This window comes from Cibotium barometz, chromosome 39 (assembly GCF_041138505.1).
Source record: "Cibotium barometz isolate CiBa-2024 chromosome 39, ASM4113850v1, whole genome shotgun sequence".
Classification (NCBI taxonomy): domain Eukaryota; kingdom Viridiplantae; phylum Streptophyta; class Polypodiopsida; order Cyatheales; family Cibotiaceae; genus Cibotium; species Cibotium barometz.
In genome coordinates this window covers 16,319,294-16,339,223 of record NC_141084.1, presented here as the reverse complement: position 1 = coordinate 16,339,223, position 19,930 = coordinate 16,319,294, and the positions used below count along the sequence as shown (strand labels likewise).

Below are 19,930 nucleotides of genomic sequence, written 5' to 3'. Positions count from 1 at the left end.
CACCCTTAAAGAAACATTTTGCATAATTGAACTTCAAGGAGGTGCCTTCTGAGACTCTGATTGTCATAATCCTGAGCGTGGACCAAGATATGATTATGACCATGTCCATCCAAAGTCACCATAGCGCAAATGAAAATCCTCAACATGGACTTATGGAAGGGCAGTTTTGCACCAGTAATCTCTATGGAACCACATGACTGCTGATTAACAAGAACGAAAGGGACAAGGACACCTTGCTTTCAAATGGTGCCCAAGCGTGACATTTTTGCAGCTAGTAAGGATTGATTGATGACTGAAGGGCTTTAAGTTGCAGTGATAAAGAGCCCAAAGAAGTATGATTTTGATTACACAGCCTCAGCAAACTAGTTTCAAAAGCAGGATTGCAATGGAAATGAAACCTAGTATATAGGCATTGTTTCTAGAAGTGTTATCTTTTTAAGGACGGCCAAAAAAATAGATTGTGGTATCACCACAAAACTACTGTCAAATCTTATTAAACCAGGGCAACTCTTAAGTTATAAAGTCAGATAGTTTATCCCCAGAGCCTTGATGAAGAAGAGGCCTCAAAATTTCAACAACATGAAGAATTCACAGGTGAACTGGGAAACAAAACAGTGGGGATTCTCTTGCTCTCCACAAGCTCTGGATAGTCAATAATATAATGTGATCCCCGACTTTCATGCCTGGCAAGGGCACTGCTGACAACAAGATTAGCAACCAAAATCAAGTTTCTCAATTCGCATATCTTCATATGGACCATATTTGGCTGCCACCCTTTTCTAAAAAGCTCCTCTTCCCAATCCAATTCCAACTCACAAAGCTTTCTTTGTGCTATTTTGAGGCGTTCTGTCGAGCGTACCAGCCCTACAAATTCCCACATAACTGCTTGTAACAGTATTCTTTTTGAGGCAGTGAAGTCTAAAATCTCATTAAGATGATCATTCTTCAAAAGAGATGGAGCAACAGGACGAGGCCATGCCTTTCTCTTGTCAACGAATCGATGCAATCCTGCCAACTTTTGCACATAATTTATTGCAGGCTTTACAGCTCTTTGAGAAAAAACCAAAGCCTCAAGCATAGAGTTGCTACCAAGTCTGTTGGCACCGTGCAATCCTGTGCATGCAACTTCACCGGCTGCGTACAAGCCAACAACTGAAGTTTCCCCATGAAGACCTGTTTGCACACCACCACACATGTAGTGTGCAGCTGGTACCACTGGTATAGGCTGCTTGGTAATGTCAAGGCCGTATTTCAAACACTCTGCTGCAATGTTTGGAAAGTGTGATAAAATTTCTTCTCTAGGCTTGTAACTAATATCCAAAAGAACAAAAGTCTCTTTGCGTTTTTTCAGTTGATCATCAATGCTACGAGCTACCACATCTCTGGGAGCAAGCTCTGCCCGATGGTCATACGAAGGCATAAATCTTTCCATGGCCTGATTGTAGAGAATCCCACCAGCTCCCCTAACTGCTTCTGTAATGAGAAATGCATTGTCCCTGTTTTTGGGTTTCTTTTGCAACCCATCATCAGCTAATGCAGTGGGATGAAACTGAACAAATCTGCAATCACCAAAAAAACACAGCTTCAATAACAAAATCTACTTACCTTCAGCACACCACATTGGAACAGGATGCCAGAACTACAAGTTTAAAACTTACTCCATGTTTGAAACGACAGCATGAGCTCGATGTGCCATGGCAACACCATCACCCGTTGCTACCTGCACAATGGTATCACATGGAATAACATGGACTGCTTGGAAGCTCAAGTGACATAAGTGTTTATCAATGTGAAAGTTCAACCAGATGGAAAAAATAAGAGCCCCATCTTACCAAAGGGTTTGTTGTGGTGGGGTAAATATGGCCTGCCCCTCCGGCTGCTAGCATGGTTACTCCAGCAATGAGCCGCTTTACCTGGCTTATTGCACACATACTATCTTTACCTCTCTCTCTCTCTCTCTCTCTCTCTCTCTCTCTCTCTCTCTCATAGAACATAAAAAGCCAAGAATTAACCAAGGGATAAGGAAATAGTCACTACTGGTGAAAGCAGTTGAAATGTGGTAAAGACAAAGTCCCAGTAACTTGTGCATGCACACAGGGAGGTTGTTACTTGTAAAAGAATTCCAAATGGTTCTCTCCAGTTTCTTGTGCCCGTACGTAGCCAGTTTGTGTATTTGAGTGTTCGGAATCCAAGTTTTTCATGCATGTTTATGGCGTGTGTGTGGATCCGAGTGTCCGCGATCCCGATTCCGTGCTTTCCAATGTGCCTAGAAATGCCAGTGCTGTACTTGTTCCATATCCGGGAGATTTTCTCATAACAAAGTGCACATGCACACATGTTTGCATGCTTGAAACTATTTTCGCGTCAACTGTTTGTGTGTGTTTTCTTGCTATATATGTCTAGTTCACAGGCCCAGGATGCCTACCTGTGAACCATGTGATTGCCCTATATTTTGACGTGGTTTGTGGCCTATGAATAGGTGGTAAGTGCACTCCAAAACTCTTGTATTAATTATTAAAATGTTTTGTAATGTTTATAGCCTTTGCAAGGTCACATTCATTTAAAATGGGTGGAGATTTTATAAAATGCCCACCTGGTTTGGGCACCCGCACCACTGCATTTTGGGGCCAATCGGTGTCCTTGCACTATTTACAGGAGCCCTCTAGCTCCCCCTGTTTGTTACCTTTTCCAAGTCCCCATGGGTGATGAAGTGTTTTATGTGAGTGTTTGTTTCACCGCCCGTCAAGTTTGAAGGCCAGTTTCACGAAAGGACCAGATGAAAAAGAGATCAGAGCAAAACAACAGAGCATGAAATAGGCGAGTGAGTCTATATATAATGGTGAGTGAACATATGTACAAGAGCCCTCTGATGTGAGGTGACTCTCAGAAAAAAAACCAATGCAGAAGCAAAGATGATATCAGAGCTGAAAACGGTCGATGACAAAGGCTCGCGTCGATGTGAGACAAGGTACTCTGAGAGGTGGTCAGTGTCGAAGGCTCGCGTCGATGGATGCAGAGGCACTCCGAGGTGGTAGTGGCAGCGGAAGATGAGGTGTTGTAGGCTCCAGTGACAAGGGTGCTGCGGTACCTGAGGTGGTAGATGAAGAGCAGAGAGGGCTGCCGTCCCGAGTGCTGTAGTGGTGCAAACTTTGGTGACAAGGGTGTTGCAAGACTTGAAGGGTGCAAGCTTTGGTGACAAGGGTGTTGCATACCTTAAGGGTGCAAGCTGCGGTGACAAGGGTGCTGCGTACCTGAGATGTGAAGAGCAGAGAGTGGGCTGCTGTCCCGATGGTGTGATGTAGCAAAGAGTGGGATGTTGTCCTAGAGAGTACTGATGATAAAACGATGATGTCCTGTATTGTAGCAGAGAGTGGGCTGTTGTCCCGATGGTGTGAGCTAAAGTGCTCTCTGTAGCACAGAGGGCTGCTGTCCCATGAGCTGAAGATAAAACACTGATATGCTCTACTGTAGCAGGGAGGGCTGTTGTCCCATGAACAGATATGTAACGCTGATGTGATCTGTGGCAGAGAGGGTTGCTGTCCCATGAACAAATATGTAACGCTGATGTGATCTGTGGCAGAGAGGGCTGCTGTCCCATGAATAGATATGTAATGCTGATGTATTGAATGTAGCAGAGAGGGCTACTGTCCCACGGTGTGGCCTATAGCAGAGAGTGGATTGTTGTCCCAAGGTGTGGCCAATAGTGTACTATCAGGTGATGATGATAAACCAATGTGGTGTAGGGCCCGACAGCAACAGCAGATGGTACCGGATATGGTCAAGAAGTGGTACAAAATGATGAATGATGAGGCTAACCTATATATAGTCTGTGGGACTACTGCTCAGCCAGCAACAAAGACACAAAAATCCCAAATAAAACTAATAAAGCCTAGTAAATTCCCTTTTTGGGGTTGGACAAAAAGCTGTTTTCACACACACCAGTGTCGTATGTGGACCCAGAACACCAGAGACGCGTTTGCTTCTCTCTAGCATGAGTATGGTGATGCAAGAAGAGAAGTTCCTACGCATGCAGGAAAGCCACCGTTGCCTAGCCCACCAACTCAAAGAGCACATGCCCCCGTGTCTCAAGTTGCACATGACTCCTATGTAGCAAGGGCTGCCTCGTTGGACAAGGGGAAAAGAAAGCATGACGATGATGGGCACCATGTCAAGAAGCTCAAGGAATTCAAGGCCAACGACAAGTTGGTCAAGTTTGAAACATATCATGGTGAGTCTGATGCAAGCACAATTTGGCATTGCTTTTAATAATGAAGACTTCGTGTAGAAGTCCAAGATAAGACATGTGAGCATGTTCTTGAAGGGCACGGCTGCCCATTGGTGGATCCCCGAAAACGTTTTCCCTGGATGCCATCGATACTTGGGATGAGTTTAAGGAGCAGTTTCATGCCCAATTCTTGCCTCCTAATGCAGTAAGGAAGATTGTAAAGAAATGGAATAGCATAGATCAAAAGGAGCGTGATTCGGTACAAGCATGTGTGTCAAAGTTTTGGAAGATTCTCTTGGAGGTTTCACCTTTTATGCATATTAGTGATCAAGAGAAGAAAAGAAAGTTCCCGTCTATCAATCGGGGTTGGAACTTCTTCCAAATCAAACTTTGCAACAGCTCATAGCCTCTGCTCTTGCCACTGAGCAACTAGAACAAAACATTAAGCACTCCAATAAGGTAACAAGGGCAAAGAGAGGGCTGTCCAAAACCTGCAAAAAAGTGGACAGCCACCTAAGTGGGTCCGAAAGAGGCCAAACATGAGAGAGAAGCTGAGAATATTTCTTCCAAAGACAACTCCAACAAAAGGGACAAGTTTGGACTCACACCGGAGCAAAGGGATCAATATGTGAAAGAAGGAAAGTGCTTTGCATGTGGGAACAAAAAACATATGTTTAGAAAATGTCCTCAACGGAAGAAGAATGAAAGCAACACATCACTCTGTATAAGCTGTAATTTCCGGACAGCCCTTACAAATCCATCCTCCTTTGGGAAGGCATTCCTGTGCATTTTGCCTAAAATGCACCCTTCACATACATGTCTAGGTGGCAGCTCCACATGAGGCATATCTTGCACCATTTAATGCCTTTGTAGCAACAAAAAACTGCCATAATTCACATGCCCAAATCTAGAATGAGAATGCCATAACTCTTCCTCTTGCATGGTAGAAGTAGAAGTAGTGGACAAACATGCATCTTGTGCTCTCTTCTCAAATGAGTCCATGTGTTACAGGCCCTTGTACAAAGTCTGAGAAGTGACTCACATAGTCTTTCTCTCTATCTCCATTGTCAAAATACCATATAACATGTTTTCTCATTAACATTGAGAGATAAGTTCTCTTGTGATGCATCATGACTACACAAAGTTAGCTGAATCATCAGCTTTGGCTACAGGAGCATTAGAAGAGTCCACTCCCAAACCAAATTCTTTCTTCTTCTCCTTGGCATGTCTCTTCTTGCACTCATTGATGTAGTGCCCTGGCTTTTTGCAATAATGACACTTTCCCTTGTTCTTGGGCTGACCTACATCACTCTTTGCTTTGCTTGATGGCTGTCCAGAATCAAGCTTAGACCAATAGTAGCCACCCTTGCTTTGCCCTTGCCTTGTGAGGGAAAAAGGACGAAAGGACCAGATGTGCAAGAGATCAGAGCAAATCAACAAAGCATGAAATGGACGAATGAGTATATGAATAATGGTGAATGAAATCCGGTACAAGACGCCTCAGTGTGAGACTTAGGTAAGGCAACCCACAGAGAAACCGGCGTAGATGCGAAGACGGAAGTCGAAGCACGTAGCTCAGTCTGGGTGTCAAAGGCAAGCATCGATGTGAGGCAATGGCTCTCCAAAGGTGAGGTGATGCAAACAAATGCAAACCTGCAGATGAGGATGGACTGCAGATAAACGCAAATCTGAAGAGCAGAGAGGGCTGCTGTCCCAGATCTGCAGGTCTAAAGGTCAGACTACTGCAGGTACAGATGTAGGTAAAGAAATGCTGCAGATAGGTAGATGTGTAGCACTGCTCTTGAGAAGAAGAAGCAAGGGTGCTGCTGATCCAGAGGAGGAGGATGTCGTCGGCTGCAGGTATAGGGTGCTGCGCTGCAGATCTAGAGAAGGGGGCCGGTGGCGGCAGCTGTGATAATCAGCCTGATGATGATGAAGCGCCGGCAGCAGCAGAAGATTTATGACGATTATGTTGTTGTGCATTGGCTGAATTATGAAGCTTTTGTATATTATATGTGGTGTTGGGCTGCTGGTCGGTCTAGGGAGGACTGTCGGCCGGCCGGTAGCAAGACAAAGAAAAACATAATTATTCCCTTTTTGGGCTGGATAAAATACCAGATTTTGGGTATATTTTCACACATGCCTTTGTCATTGGCAACAAATGCCTGATCACTGCCACGCACAACGAACAACTTGTTCTTCCTTGTTTGCTCTTCATGTAACGACAAACCTAGAGCCCGCCGAGATGTCTTACAAGACTTGATGTGTAGTATACTTGATCTCATGAAATCCAAGCCATTGCCTGGGCATCTCTAACCTCCCATCTTTTCTGTTCTTGAGTGGCAGGAGCAGGTGCTGAGCACCTCGCCCAGGAGTGGTAAGTGCAATATTTGCGGGATGGGCATCATCACCATTAACAAAAACCCACAGACCCTTGGCCACGAGTAAATTTCTAACCATAAAACTCCAAAGGGAGTAGTTGATGCCATTAAGCTTGTCTTCTTGAGACAAGACCCCAAATACATCCCCTACATTTTGTGCCATTACTTTATGTGTTCGGGCAACAACACACAATGTCTGTCTTGCTTATGCAAAATTTCCCTTGGGAACAACATACAATTGCAAACTCCCTTTTCACAGCAGCAGATAACTTCATAAAAGTCTTGTAGGAAGAGAAATTGACAGTTGAAAGCAAAATTGACAAGTAATTTTGTTACCTCGACGAAGGTTGAATGCCGCAAGTTGTGTTGAAATTACACAAAAAGCCCCAAATTTGCAGAAATGTGTAGGTACAACTAATAACTAATACAACTCGTACAAATTCTGCAGGTACAATCACGTACAAATTTTGTAGGTACTGTACTGACATGGCAATACGGGCAATACAGACAGCAAGACTGCAAGTACGATCATCACATGGGGGTGTACAGCCAGGTACGGGTGGCATGCATGGATGTACGAGCAGGTATGGGCATTGCACGGGTGTACGATGTATGGAAAATTTGGGCTCAGACAAGGCAAGATAAACCTTGGGCTCTGATACCACTGTTGGGTTAGGCTTAACCCTAATGTGCAAGAAATGGACGCAGAAAACGAGAGAGAGAGAGAGAGAGAGAGAGAGAGAGAGAGAGAGAGAGACACGATGCTGAATGTATTAGAATGATAAGGTTTTGTGTACACAACCAAAAGTACAAGGCATAATAATAGGTGTTCTTTCAGACCAAATATCCAGGGGGAAAAACCCGTAGGACAAAAGTGCCCCTGGAGTTAGTGCCTGTTCACATGCAATACTACATATAAGCATATGCCCTCAGCACAATCTCATCACATTCACCCAAACATTCTTTCAAACAACTGATGTGAAACACATGGTGAATCTTGATTTCAGGAGATAGTGCCTTGATTCCAGGAGATAGTGCCAACCGATAAGTTTACGACTCTCTCATGTGTGCTATATGTGTGATTCCACCACACTCTTCTTTCCATCTCTAGAAAACCCTAGCACATAGGCACAAGTGTTCTATAGTTGGTATCGGAGCCAAGGGAACCAGCAAATGTCTTTTCTTTTCTGGCACCCATGTTTGTTGACTGCTTGGATAGAGTAGAGCACCTAGATTCCACGAGTGCACAAGTTCAGGTTTGAGAAAAGTGAATATTTGGGTTCTCTTCATTTTACCTCAATTAGATATTTTTCAGCTCCATTTGGTGCATACGGCTTTGACGGGTGCCATTCTCTTGTGGTAAGAAGACCACCTTAGGGACCACTCCGTGACTTGCTAAGATGATTACCGCAAGGAAGTCTTGAAGCAATTTATTACCATAGATTATCAACGTGAATTGAAGAAACAATGGGAGAGTTTTATGCATAAACATGGCAAATCGATAACCGACTATCTCACTCGTTTCTGGAAGCTTTTGCTCATGCTCCCAAGGACCATCCAATGGTCGTGGCAAGTTGAGTGATTTGTGGATGGTTTGAAACCATCTTTGCACGAAGACATCCGTGCACCTTGGCCCCATGATCTTTCAGATACGGTTCATCTTGCTACAACTCTTGAGACGTAGGAGAGTTCCAAGTCTGGAACTCAACAACAGGGACAGCAGAAAGGAAAAGACAAGAGTAGCCAATCCAAGGACAAGGTAAGTGGGGAGGCCTCAATGACTTGCTTCATGCAAAGATGGCTGCGGAAAATGCTTTTATTGTGACTACACCGAGCATATTGGAAGGGACTGCCCAAAAAACACGAGGAAGTAGAATGGTGAGTCCAAGGACAAGGCTAGTTCGTTTGCCCCACAGCCATATCTATGACCCCGGCACCATCTACTCCCCCTCTCGCACCCATCAGTACCACAACTACTCTTCACTTGACTTGGTCTAGGCGGATCTCTATGGTCCTCCGCCGGCATGATACGATGATGTGTTGAGGGATATGCTTCATGGACATCCGGTGTCCATACTCTTTGATGGAGGAGTCTCAGAGGACATCATTAGAGACCGTGTGGTTGAGCGATTGAAGTTGCTACAACGGTGGACACCAGTGGCGTAGTCCTAGCCACCGACATGGGAGGCAAGCAGAAGAAATCGAGCCAGTTTCGGGTCGAGGAGGCCTTGGAGGATGCCATGTTGGCTTTTGGGGAGTTTTTTGAATGATGCACGTTAAAGGTGGCACTTTTGGATTAGGTGGATATTAACTCTAGGTGTTGGAGTATGCACAGGCAAAAGGATAGACAAAGGAAGAGAGAGAGAGAGAGAGAGAGAGAGAGAGAGAGAGAGAGAGAGAGAAGCATAGAGAGCGATTGCAGATAAGATCACTTGATTGATTTACAAGAGGCATTACGATGTGCTTGAGGGTTGAATAATAATAGGCCATGAAGCTGGCCGACTGGCATCAATCAGCCCACGACCTATAAACATAAGAAAAATACATGTGTGCCAATAAAAGGCCATGTTTCCACAACACAAAGAGATGCACAAAATTCTAACACCCCCTCTATAGCTCATAGTGTAAGCTCAATCTGGATGTGAAGGGGCAAGAAGTATTGAAGACCATTACCTTGGTTTTACCAAGGTTAATAGTGAGGCCCCTTTGAGTGCAAAAGTCCTGTAAGGTAGCAAAAGTCTGAAGAAGATAAGGTGATAAAGATGCAACCATGGGCACTCCAGTATTGTGTATTACCGGATACACCTTGGAAAGAGCACCTGCTAACCTAACTCCTCGAAACAAAATGCCACCCTTAACAACAAAGCAATCTGCTTGGCTCCGAAGTCCCACACAAATGTGCAGTGAACTCCAAGTATAGAATGATGAGCTGACGGACATACCACACCCATAATCTCCCAACAGTGGAGGACTGTGAACACATCACATCCCAAAAACCTTGAATAATGAACCTGCAACACATCCACTCCATAATCTCTGCTACGCTAAGCAATGAATTGGAAACACATTCAACCCATAGCTACCAAAGCTGACCTTGTCCTACGGACTCGGAGCCACTTTCCTAGTCTTTGTCCTTGTCCTTCTTCTTTGAGGAAGACTTGTCCTTGACCTTGGGTTTTTCCCACCTTGTTTTTTCTACCTGCCACCATCCTCCCAGCCTTCTTTCCGCTTTTTAAAGGTTTCTCCCCCGCCTCCTTCTGGTCTTCACCTCCGACATCCACTTGCTGTTCTGTTTTGTCCTCGTTTGCTGCTTCACTACGGGTTGAGCTTCTTAATAGTTGCAGGTTCCCTTTGGCTTCACCCTTCAGAAGGATTCCATGACAGCTGCTCCATCATCCCTGTCTGAGGCTACCCGCATTTGCCCTCTTTCGAATGCAGAATTCCAGCTCTTGGCATCTTATGTGGTTTCTCTCAAAGCAAGCACCTTTCTGTGCAAGTTTGTTGGCAACTGACCAGCTCGAGGTCAATTTCCTCCATGTGGCTCTCTTTGGGAAACCTGGTCGATTGCAGTGCATGGAAACACGGGTTCTCCCTAGATTCAGGCCCACTGGCAAATCTCTGAACGCAAACTGAAGAGATCTTTCCCCCACCTCATCCACTGCAAGAAGCACTTGGCTAAAGCACAAGTAGACTGGCCATTTTTTAAGTGCGGACATATCACCCACCCATCTACACCACCTCTACGATATTCCAAATCAGCCCCAACCTGACATATCACATATCCCACACCCCACATCTGCCACCCTCTTCACCAGTTCTAATGTCATGAGGGCCCTAATAAAGCTACCCAATCGTAGAGCTAAGGACCATGAAGACCTCTGCACCAAACATCTGGCACATGGTCAAAAGATCTTGGCCTATCCTAGCTAATAGGGCTCTTTGTGAGGGTTCCCCCCTGTCAGCTTAGAGCATTCCACAGGGGACACGAATATGCAAGCTATGGATGATGGGGAAGATAAATAAGACAAAGGAGGAGCACTAGTTGTGCACATGCCCAGACTATTATGAGATACGCAAGAGATTCCATTGCCTCATTCCATGATGGTTTTGGTTCCCTTTCACACAAGTGATCCAGTATAGAGATCAGATACGCCTGAGCTAGTACTTGCTGGAGCTTCGCTCAGGAGACCCTAATGAGGGAGGCAGGATCAGTATGACACCGCTAAGACCTCAATTACAGACTTTTTGTGGGACCGCACTAGACAACTGTGGTGGCTACCAGATAGGGTTGGTAGGACTAGAGGGAGAATGTAGGTCAGATGACACACCTGAGCCCACGACCCTCTGGCCCCACACACCCAGGCAATCTCTCCAAAAAGAAAAACATCCCCACCCCAGAGATCCAGACCCTCCACTCGCCATCTCAAATCAAGGACATACTCCCACACCATAGAGAGATACCACCATATGAGGTGAACATTGCAAATTTATATCCCAATTGGGAGGAGGAGAGCACTGCATGAGTACTACCTGTGTACATAACAGCTCCACATAGTGCATGAGCCCATTTTTCTTTTTTTATTGTTTTTCATGTTTCTTACATACAATTATCCATGCTTCAGGTCTTTCATAGACATTTAATATAATCCCTCTCTCTCTCTGTGTGTGTGTGTGTGTGTGTTGTGTGTGTGTCTCTCTCTCTCATACTAATATTCAAGTAAGCTTGCATAGCCATGAAAAAGCTACAACGGAAATTCAAATATTTCAAAGGATGTGAATTATGCTGACCTCGCAAGTTTGTGAGTCTAGTGTATCCACCCCATGGCAAGTGACAGTTGTTCCTTCCTTGAATCAAAAAAGGAAGATGCTAGCATTAAAGAGCAGAAGACAAGCGAAGGCATGAAGATTGTTTTGTGGTATTCTAGAGATGCTACCTGCTGTGTTAAGAAGTCTATTGCAAAATGGTGCTCAAACATGGTAATGTTAGTATTGTTGCAAACAGAATTCAATAACGCCCTCTCGATCTCCCTGCCTGTCATGTCTGCCGCGTGCACTATGCGGTGATGTGAATGGCCACCCTCACGAGCAAGATGCAAGCGGCCATCTTCACTATGATCAAAGGAGGCGCCCATGGCAATAAGCTCCTTAACCCTCTCTGGCCCCTCCCTGCAGACGACCTGCCATCAGAAAAGTAACACGCCATGATATCAGTTGCTGGACTTTCAAAGCAATATACCAGACTAGCGAGGAAGCCAGAACGGACCTCGACTGTTTCCTCGTCACATAGGTAAGCTCCGGCCACAATAGTGTCTCTGATGTGGTTTTCCACAGAGTCGAGGGGGTCCAAGACAGCGCTGACACCACCCTGCGCGTAGTTTGTATTGGTCTCATGAGGCTCGGCCTTTGTGATGATAGCCACGGTACCGCACTTGGCCACATCTAGGGCGTACCTCAGGCCCGCGATGCCGCTGCCTATCACCACGAAGTCGAAGTACCTGGTATACTCCTCGCCCTGCGCTGCGCTCCCGGTCATGGGAGCGCGGTCACATGCGGACGCCTGCGCAAGAGCGTTGAGATTCAAGGCTCCTCCATGGCCGCTTTCTTTGCGCTCCAACCTTCTGCATGAAAAAAGAGTGCAAACAAAGGTGAGCATCATTGATGATGATGTTGATGACAAAAGTGGCAAGACGTTGGACCTTACCTGTCGAAGCCGACCTTGGTCTTGCCTAGGCGAGGGGGCAGGGATAGCGAGGGAGACTCGAACGCTTTGGAGAAGATGGAGAAGTCCTGCGAGGGGGGGCTCCGGAGGAGCCTCGCGTCGGCGGCGGAGATCGAAGAAGCTGCTGCTGCGCAGACATGATCGAAACCAGCGAGGGCTGGCATGGTTGCGCGGTGAGAAGACAACACTCAAGGCGTGCGCAGTCAAAGAGAGAGATTTCAGACGAGAATGGGATGAAACAGCCCGTTGTTGAAATCGCGCGGCGGCGGCAGCGGCGGTATTTTTAAAGTCGGCGGAAGTTCGGGTGGTGTTCACAAATCCACAGGCGCGCGGGGCCCAGGAATCTCGAATCTTTGCCCCCTCTTCGAGATCCTACAGGGTCGCGTGCCGTGTTGAGCTCACAGATGATGTGCTTTACACGTGTCAAAACATGAATAGTGAAAACGTGGCACCGTTATTTGCCACTCACCCTGAAGTGGCTTTCTCGAAGAGATGATTTCAAACAACTATTATTACGACCCACCAATAATTTCCTACAACCATTATTACGACCCACCAATAATTTCCTATTAACCATTTCTTTACTTGAACTCCAAGTGTTTCTTGAACTCCATCAAGTGTTTCTTGACTTGACCTCTTTCTTGACTTCACAACTTTTTATAATATGTGTTGTATTAATTTATTGAGCCCCCAATTAATTGATACAAAGTTAAAGATTAGGTTAAAATTACAATGCCCTTGTTGATCCCCAACCTGTCTCCTCCTAGATCATTTCCACTTTTGGTGCCATATATTGATTGATGCCAAAATGTAGGCCACGTATTGCCTCGAGTAAGAGTAATGGAGGAGAGAGAAGAAAGTGGTTGCCTCCAATTGGGTAGCCTTTGCTAGTATTAGTATGGGCTTGATTATGAAGGCAAAAAAATGTAACATTCTTATTTAAAAAAAATATCACCACACTTCTTTTAGCCATATATATGGTAGTGATGTGTGTGAATACACTTAGGACCAGCCGGGGCACTTTTCCAATGTCGCTTGCCTCAACACATCGCTACCCCCGCAGCCAATGCGTCATCGACTTTCCCTCTCTACTCAACCTGTTGTTGTGCCCATGGCACTATCCTTCTCGGTTTTTCTTAGCCCATGGCCGATGGCGCTAGTGCCCAGTGAACCCCACCCTTCACCACCGCCACTGCCCAGCCCACCCAGTCGCCACAACAGCACTATTGTCGCTCAGCTCAGCCTTGTCAGGGGGACAAGGAATTGGGTGCGGTGCAAGGGGGAAACAATGGGCTTAGCTCAAGTCCTTTAGGCCTTACCTAGGGACCCTCGAATTTCGGCCCTCTTATGCAGCCTCAAGAATTCTCCCATGATCATCTACACACCAAGTTTTTATGGGGGGCTTCTACATTGGCACCTCGACTTCCTACATCAAATTGGATCCTCATTAATACATTGGGGCTTTTTGGAATTTGATCTCGTACATCTTCGATTTCAATATTTCACCAATAATCTCTATCCCTCCAGTTGCTTTTTCAATATATTTGTGGGGGTTTATAGCCATTAATGAGCTAGTTGGCAACCATACAAGTTGCATTCTCACTGGACATTGCCTTGGCAATGTGCTTGGAGACTTGTAGTGTGTGGGTTAGAGAATTTGTTTGTAGGGAAACAATGGCTGGCAATGACGTATTTGAAACTATCCATTGAGGTAGGACCAATTATGCCCTATGGTCTTACTTGATGAGGAATGTATTAGTTACAAAGGGGCTAGTTTGTGGGATTAAGGCATGCCCCACCTCATATGCAGGCCAACATGGTGTTACATATACATCAGAGGATGGGTCTGCATCCACTATGACAATAGATCCCGCAGCCCCTCCTACTACACGGCAACCAAGATGTGATGCCAGAGGTGCACGCATACATTGCTTGCTTTGTCTGTGAAGCAAAGCATTATCCTACACATGCGTTCACGCACAACTACAAAAAAGTAGTCTTGGGAGATACTTGTAGCACTTTACCAAGTGCACATAATGAGGCACATGTTGCCTATCTATGCAAATAGTCGGAGTCTGAGCATAATAAATGAGGGAGAGTTGATGGATGAGTTCCTTATGCAGATTAAGGATTTTAAAGAGTAGCTTACTAGCATTGATGTGATCTATTTGGATAGTTCTTTGGTGCCTACTATCCTTAATGCATTACTAGATGCCAGGGTTTTGCTTCTAAAATCAAGCTCATGGTGAAGGGAAATCTTATTGTGATGAGTTGGTTTATGTGCTCTTGCAAGAAGAGAAATGCAGCAAAACAAGTTTATCTTGGATGTTGGGAATCAGGCTTTTGCTACCAGAAAGTCAAAGAGGCAAAGGTAAATCCTCTTCATAGGATGGCTATAAACCAAGGTTTGATTTAGCCCATTCTTCTGGCAAGGATGCCGAGAAAGGGGTGAGTAGCCTAAGAAGAAAGGTAAGTGCAATTGCTATTGGAAGCTAAGGCATTACATCAATGAATGTAGGAATAGGCTAGAGAAGGAGGAAAAGAAAGATTCAGGCATTACATCAATGAATGTAGGAATAGGCTAGAGAAGGAGGAAAATAAGGATTCAGCTAGTTATGCACATGATGATGCTACACACATGATGATTGGGATTTTAGTGTCCATCATAACTATGATCCTTCTATACATGATGTATGCTTATCAGTAATAGATTCACATGTTTGGTACTTTGATAGTGGTGCTAATAATCACATTACTTTTTTTCATTGTGGTATGTTTTCCTCCCTTTCGTTTACTCCTCACACGAAGGCACAATCACATGTGCAAACAACTCCTTATATCCATTGAAGAAAAAGTCAAAGTTTTTTACATGCTTTACACACTTTCTTTTCATGGGGCTGAAAATGTGTTTGCATGCAAAGTTCGCACCCTTCATATAGATTGAAGGGGGAAGTACATGTTGAAGAGTTTATTGCATACATGTTTGAGAGAAGCATAAAACACCAGTGTACGGTGCCTTACACACCTCAACGAAGGGTGTGGCAAAGAGGAAAAATAGGTCTCTCATGGAGATAGCAAGTTTGTGTGATGAAGGGGCAAGATTTGCCTCACAGTTTTTGGTTGGAGGCGGTTATGTGCTCCACTTATGTGCTCAACAAGTGTCCCACCCAAGCCCTACGAGCATTGATGCTGCCTTATGAAGTTTGGAATGGAAAGAAGCCCTCAGTGGCTCACATGCATATTTTTGCGTGTCTTGCTTATGCTCTTGTGCTTGAGAAACCATCACACAATAAGCTTGATGTGATAAGGCAGTCAAATTCATTTTTGTGGAATACAGTTTCAAAAGCAAGGGGTATAGACTCTACCATCCAACTACAAAGTGGGTTTTGGTGAGTAGAGATTTGGTTTTTGTGGAGAATTCAATTCAGCTCATGCTTTCATGCAAAAACTACAAAATGTATTCCCAAAGGATCTCTTTGATACTACACTCCTTCCCTTGTATAATTGAGCCATATGTGGAGCATTCAAGTGCTCTTAACAAGGTGCTAAATCGCAGCCCCTAATAGCTACAAATCAATCCCCTTTGGATGAGATTTAGGCTAATGTATAGCCCATAGCTGAAGTTGTTATGGAGGATGTAGTGGATGAGGAAAGGATAGCCATGCAAGAGTCCAGACATGTAGATCGCTGTTGGATACATTACGTGATTGCAAAATGTAGCTCATTTGCCTAGCAAGTCATGTATAGGTTCTCATTATGCATCTAGTTTTTATGTGAATCATGCTCTCGTTACTAACACATGTAACGATGAGGAACGTGTATCCTTTGAGGAAGTATAAGAAGATGATCATTTGATGCATGCCAAATAGGATGAGTATGACTCAATATCCTGAAGAGTGACACTTGGTATTTGGCTAATTTGCCTCATGCCAAGAAAGCTATTGGTACAACTTGGGTTTACAAGCTCAAGCGTAAGGCAAATGGTAATGTTGATTGCTACAAGGTGAGGCTTGTTGTTGCAAAGGGTTATTCTCAATAAAAAGGCATCAATTATGATGAGACCTTTGCTCCCACTTCTCATATGACCACCATTAGGTTTATTATTGCCATGGAAGCACATCATCGTTGGCCTATCTATCTTAGCCTCATGGTTTTGTTCAAAAAGGTCAAGAAGGCAAAGTGTGCAGGTGAAAGAAAGTTTTAATGCCTTAAGCATGAACCCAAAGCATGGTATGAGAAGATACATGCATACTTGGTTACACACGAGTTTTATAACAGTCCAAACTGATGAGAGTACCCTCTATGTCAGGAAGACTAAAGAGTATTTGCTGGTCATTACTCTTTACGTTGATGACATGCTAATCACAAGCCTCAATGTTGAGAAGATTTCAGGCTGAGTTATAGGCTTTTATTGAGATGTTAGGTCTTGGCCCCCGTTGCACTACTATTTGGGCATTAGTTTTTTATAGCGTGATGATGGGGATTGTCTTGATGCAGTCTCAAAGTATATACATAAACTGCTTAAAAGGTTTGATCTTGAGGATTGTAAGCCTGTGGTAATACCAATTGAGATAGGTGCTGGGCTTAGCATTTAGGATTGTGGAAAGCCTTTTGATTAGACATTATATCAGTAGATTATTGGATGCTTGATCTATCTATGCAATACAAGGCCAAACATTAAGTATGGGGTGTCCCATTTGAGTAGATTTATGCATAGCTTAGGTACTAGGCATTGGCAAGCTTCAAGTGGGTTTCTCGCTATTTGTAGGGCACTCAGCACCTTGGATTATTCTATGTCCGGGGGGGGTTACATGGCCGATTTGGGCTAGAAGTTATGACACCAAAGTGTCCACTAGTAGCTTTTTCTTTTGTCTTAGTGATTCATGTGTATCATGATTCAGCAAAACAAGAAGCAGCCACAAATGGCCACTTTGAGCTATGAAGCTGAGTATACGGAAACTTTTTATAGTGCCACAGTCAAATGCCCTTTGGCTGATTTGAGTTCCGTTCTCCAATTGTATCTTTACTGATAATTAAAGTGCATTGCGAGGAACCCCGTATTTTATGCTTGCAATAAGCACATTGAGGTGCACTATCATTATGTTAAGGAGAGGCTCTTTGTAGGTAGTTGCAAACAAGGAACCTAGTATTTCATGTTCGCACCAAGCATCACATTAAGGCACTATCATTATGTTACAAAGAGACTCTGTGTAGGAGAGATCAACTTGCTCTATGTGTTTACACATGACAACATAACAGATTTGTTGTCATATGTTCACACATGAGAACATGGCAGATTTGTTCACGAAGGCTCTTTCTTGTGAAAATTTCAAAGCTTTTCATAGAGCTTTAGGCTTGTTGGATTGATCAACCATATCCTTGTACATGTTCACATCTTCACTCCATGGGGATTTATACCCTTATATATGGTAGTGATGTATGAGAAAACACTTAGGACTAGTTGGGCCCAGGGGATTCACTCTTAGAAAACTTATGATATCACGTGAGTGTACAAGAGGGGGGTTTTTTGAAATGAGGCATACACGTATAAGGTAGGGGTAAGGCCATGTATTTAGGTGAATACTAAATCTTAAATTTAAGTTAGGGGGAGGGGGCCTTGGAGAGGTGATTTATAGTGATGATTTCCTAGTACTTAACATTTATTTCTTAGTAGCATGCATGAAGTACTTATGTTCTCTCAATAATGTTTAAAGTAACATACTTTAGTCTAAGGAGAGAAGGTGTGTAAAACGGTAGAGAAAAAACATAGATATATGGAAGGGGTGTGACATAGTCATTTTTAAAGGTATCCTTATAAGCTTTCTTATGAGCATCATATATAGGGGGTTTTCTTGAGGTTCATACACGTAGGTGATGTCCCCCTTTATTATGAATGAATCCCCCGGGTTTTTTGCATAGTGCCCAAGGGTTACACTATGCAAAAATAGCGGGTTTGGGTGGGGCATCATTATCATATGACGTCCGATGATGCGGGTAAAACTTTACGAGTAGGTCCATTGGGATACTACCCCTCCACTTGCAAAGTTTCACCACCATTAGATGCTAGATTACAGGGACGGTGTGTTGCCACCCACTATTTTTTGCATAGTGCACAAGGGGTCTCCTATGGAAAAATAGTGGGTTTGGGTGGGGCATCATTATCATATGACGTCCAATAAGGGTGAAACTTTGCGAGTGGGATCATGGGGCTGCTATCCATCTACTTGCAAAGTTTCACCACCATTAGATGCCGAATGTGTGCACAAGGGGTCTCCTATGGAAAAATAGTGGATTTGGGTGGGGCATCATTATCATATGACGTCCAATAAGGGTGAAACTTTGCGAGTGGGATCATGGGGCTGCTATCCATCTACTTGCAAAGTTTCACCACCATTAGACATCGAATGTGTGGGACGGTGTGTTGCCGTACACTATTTTTTACATAGTGTCCAGGGGGTCCCCTATGCAAAAAAATAGCGGGTTTAGGTGGGGCATCATGCCGTATGGCGTCCGATGTGGGTGAGCCTTTGTGAATGGGTCCATGGGGTTGCTACCCCTTGACTTCCAAAGTTTCACTACCATTGAACGCCGGATGGGTGGGACAATGTGTTGCCACTCGCTATTTTTTTGGATAGTGCTCAAGGGGTCCTCTATGCATAAAATAGCGGGTTTGGGTGGAGCATCATTATCATAGGGCATTCAATGCAGGTGAAACTTTGCGAGTGGATCTATGAGGCTGCTACCCTCTATAAAATAGCAGGTTTGGGTGGAGCATCATTATCATAGGGCATCCGATGTAGGTGAAACTTTGCGAGTGGATCTATGAGGCTACTACCCCTCCAATGGAAAAGTTTCACCACCATCGGGCAGATGGGTGGGCCAGTGTGTTGCCACATACTATTTTTTGCATAGTGCCTAAGGGGTACCTTATGCAAAAAATAGTGGGTTTGGGTGGGGAATCATTATCATACGGCATCCACCAATGCGGGTTACACTTTGTGAGTGGGTCCATGAGGCTACTACTTCTCTACTTTCAAAGTTTCACCACCATCAAATGCCGGATGGATGGGACGGTGTGTTGCCACCCGCTATTTTTTGCATAGCGCCCAAGGGGTCCCCTATGCAAAAAATAGCAAAATTGGGTGGGGAATCATTATCATACGACGTCCAATGCGGGTAAAACTTTGTGAGTGGGTCCATGGGGGTGCTACCCCACCACTCTCAAAGTTTCACCACCATCATATGCCAGATTGTTGGGACGATGTGTTGCCACTCGCTATTTTTTGCATAGTGCCAAAGGGGTCCCTTATGCAAAAACTAGCGGGTTTTGGTGGGGCATCATTATCATACAGCATCTGATGTGGGTGAAACTTTGTGAATGGGTCCATGGGGTTACTACCCCTCTATTGCAAAGTTTCACCACCATTGGACGGTAGATGGGTGGGACGATTTGTTGCCACGTGCTATTTTTTGCATAGTGCCCAAGGGATCCCCTATGCAAAAAATAGCAGGTTTGGGTGGGACATCACGCTCGTATGGATTCCAATGAGAGTGAAACTTTTTGAGTGGATCCATGGGTCTACTACCCCTCTACTTGTTGCAAAG

At 44.5% G+C, this 19,930-nt stretch overlaps 1 protein-coding gene across 1 annotated transcript; it reads right to left on the bottom strand.

The window, feature by feature from the left end:
• Positions 1-381: 381 nt before the first annotated feature.
• On the bottom strand, positions 382-12,606 carry AO (L-aspartate oxidase). The gene is made up of 7 exons (XM_086778388.1): positions 12,308-12,606; positions 11,870-12,224; positions 11,541-11,783; positions 11,395-11,451; positions 1,833-1,913; positions 1,659-1,720; positions 382-1,559 (listed from the first exon to the last, which is right to left on the bottom strand). Exons 1-7 carry the CDS (start codon positions 12,487-12,489, stop codon positions 572-574), a joined length of 1,968 nt encoding a protein of 655 aa, XP_086634514.1. The 5' UTR covers positions 12,490-12,606; the 3' UTR covers positions 382-571.
• Between the last annotated feature and the right edge of the window lie 7,324 nt (positions 12,607-19,930).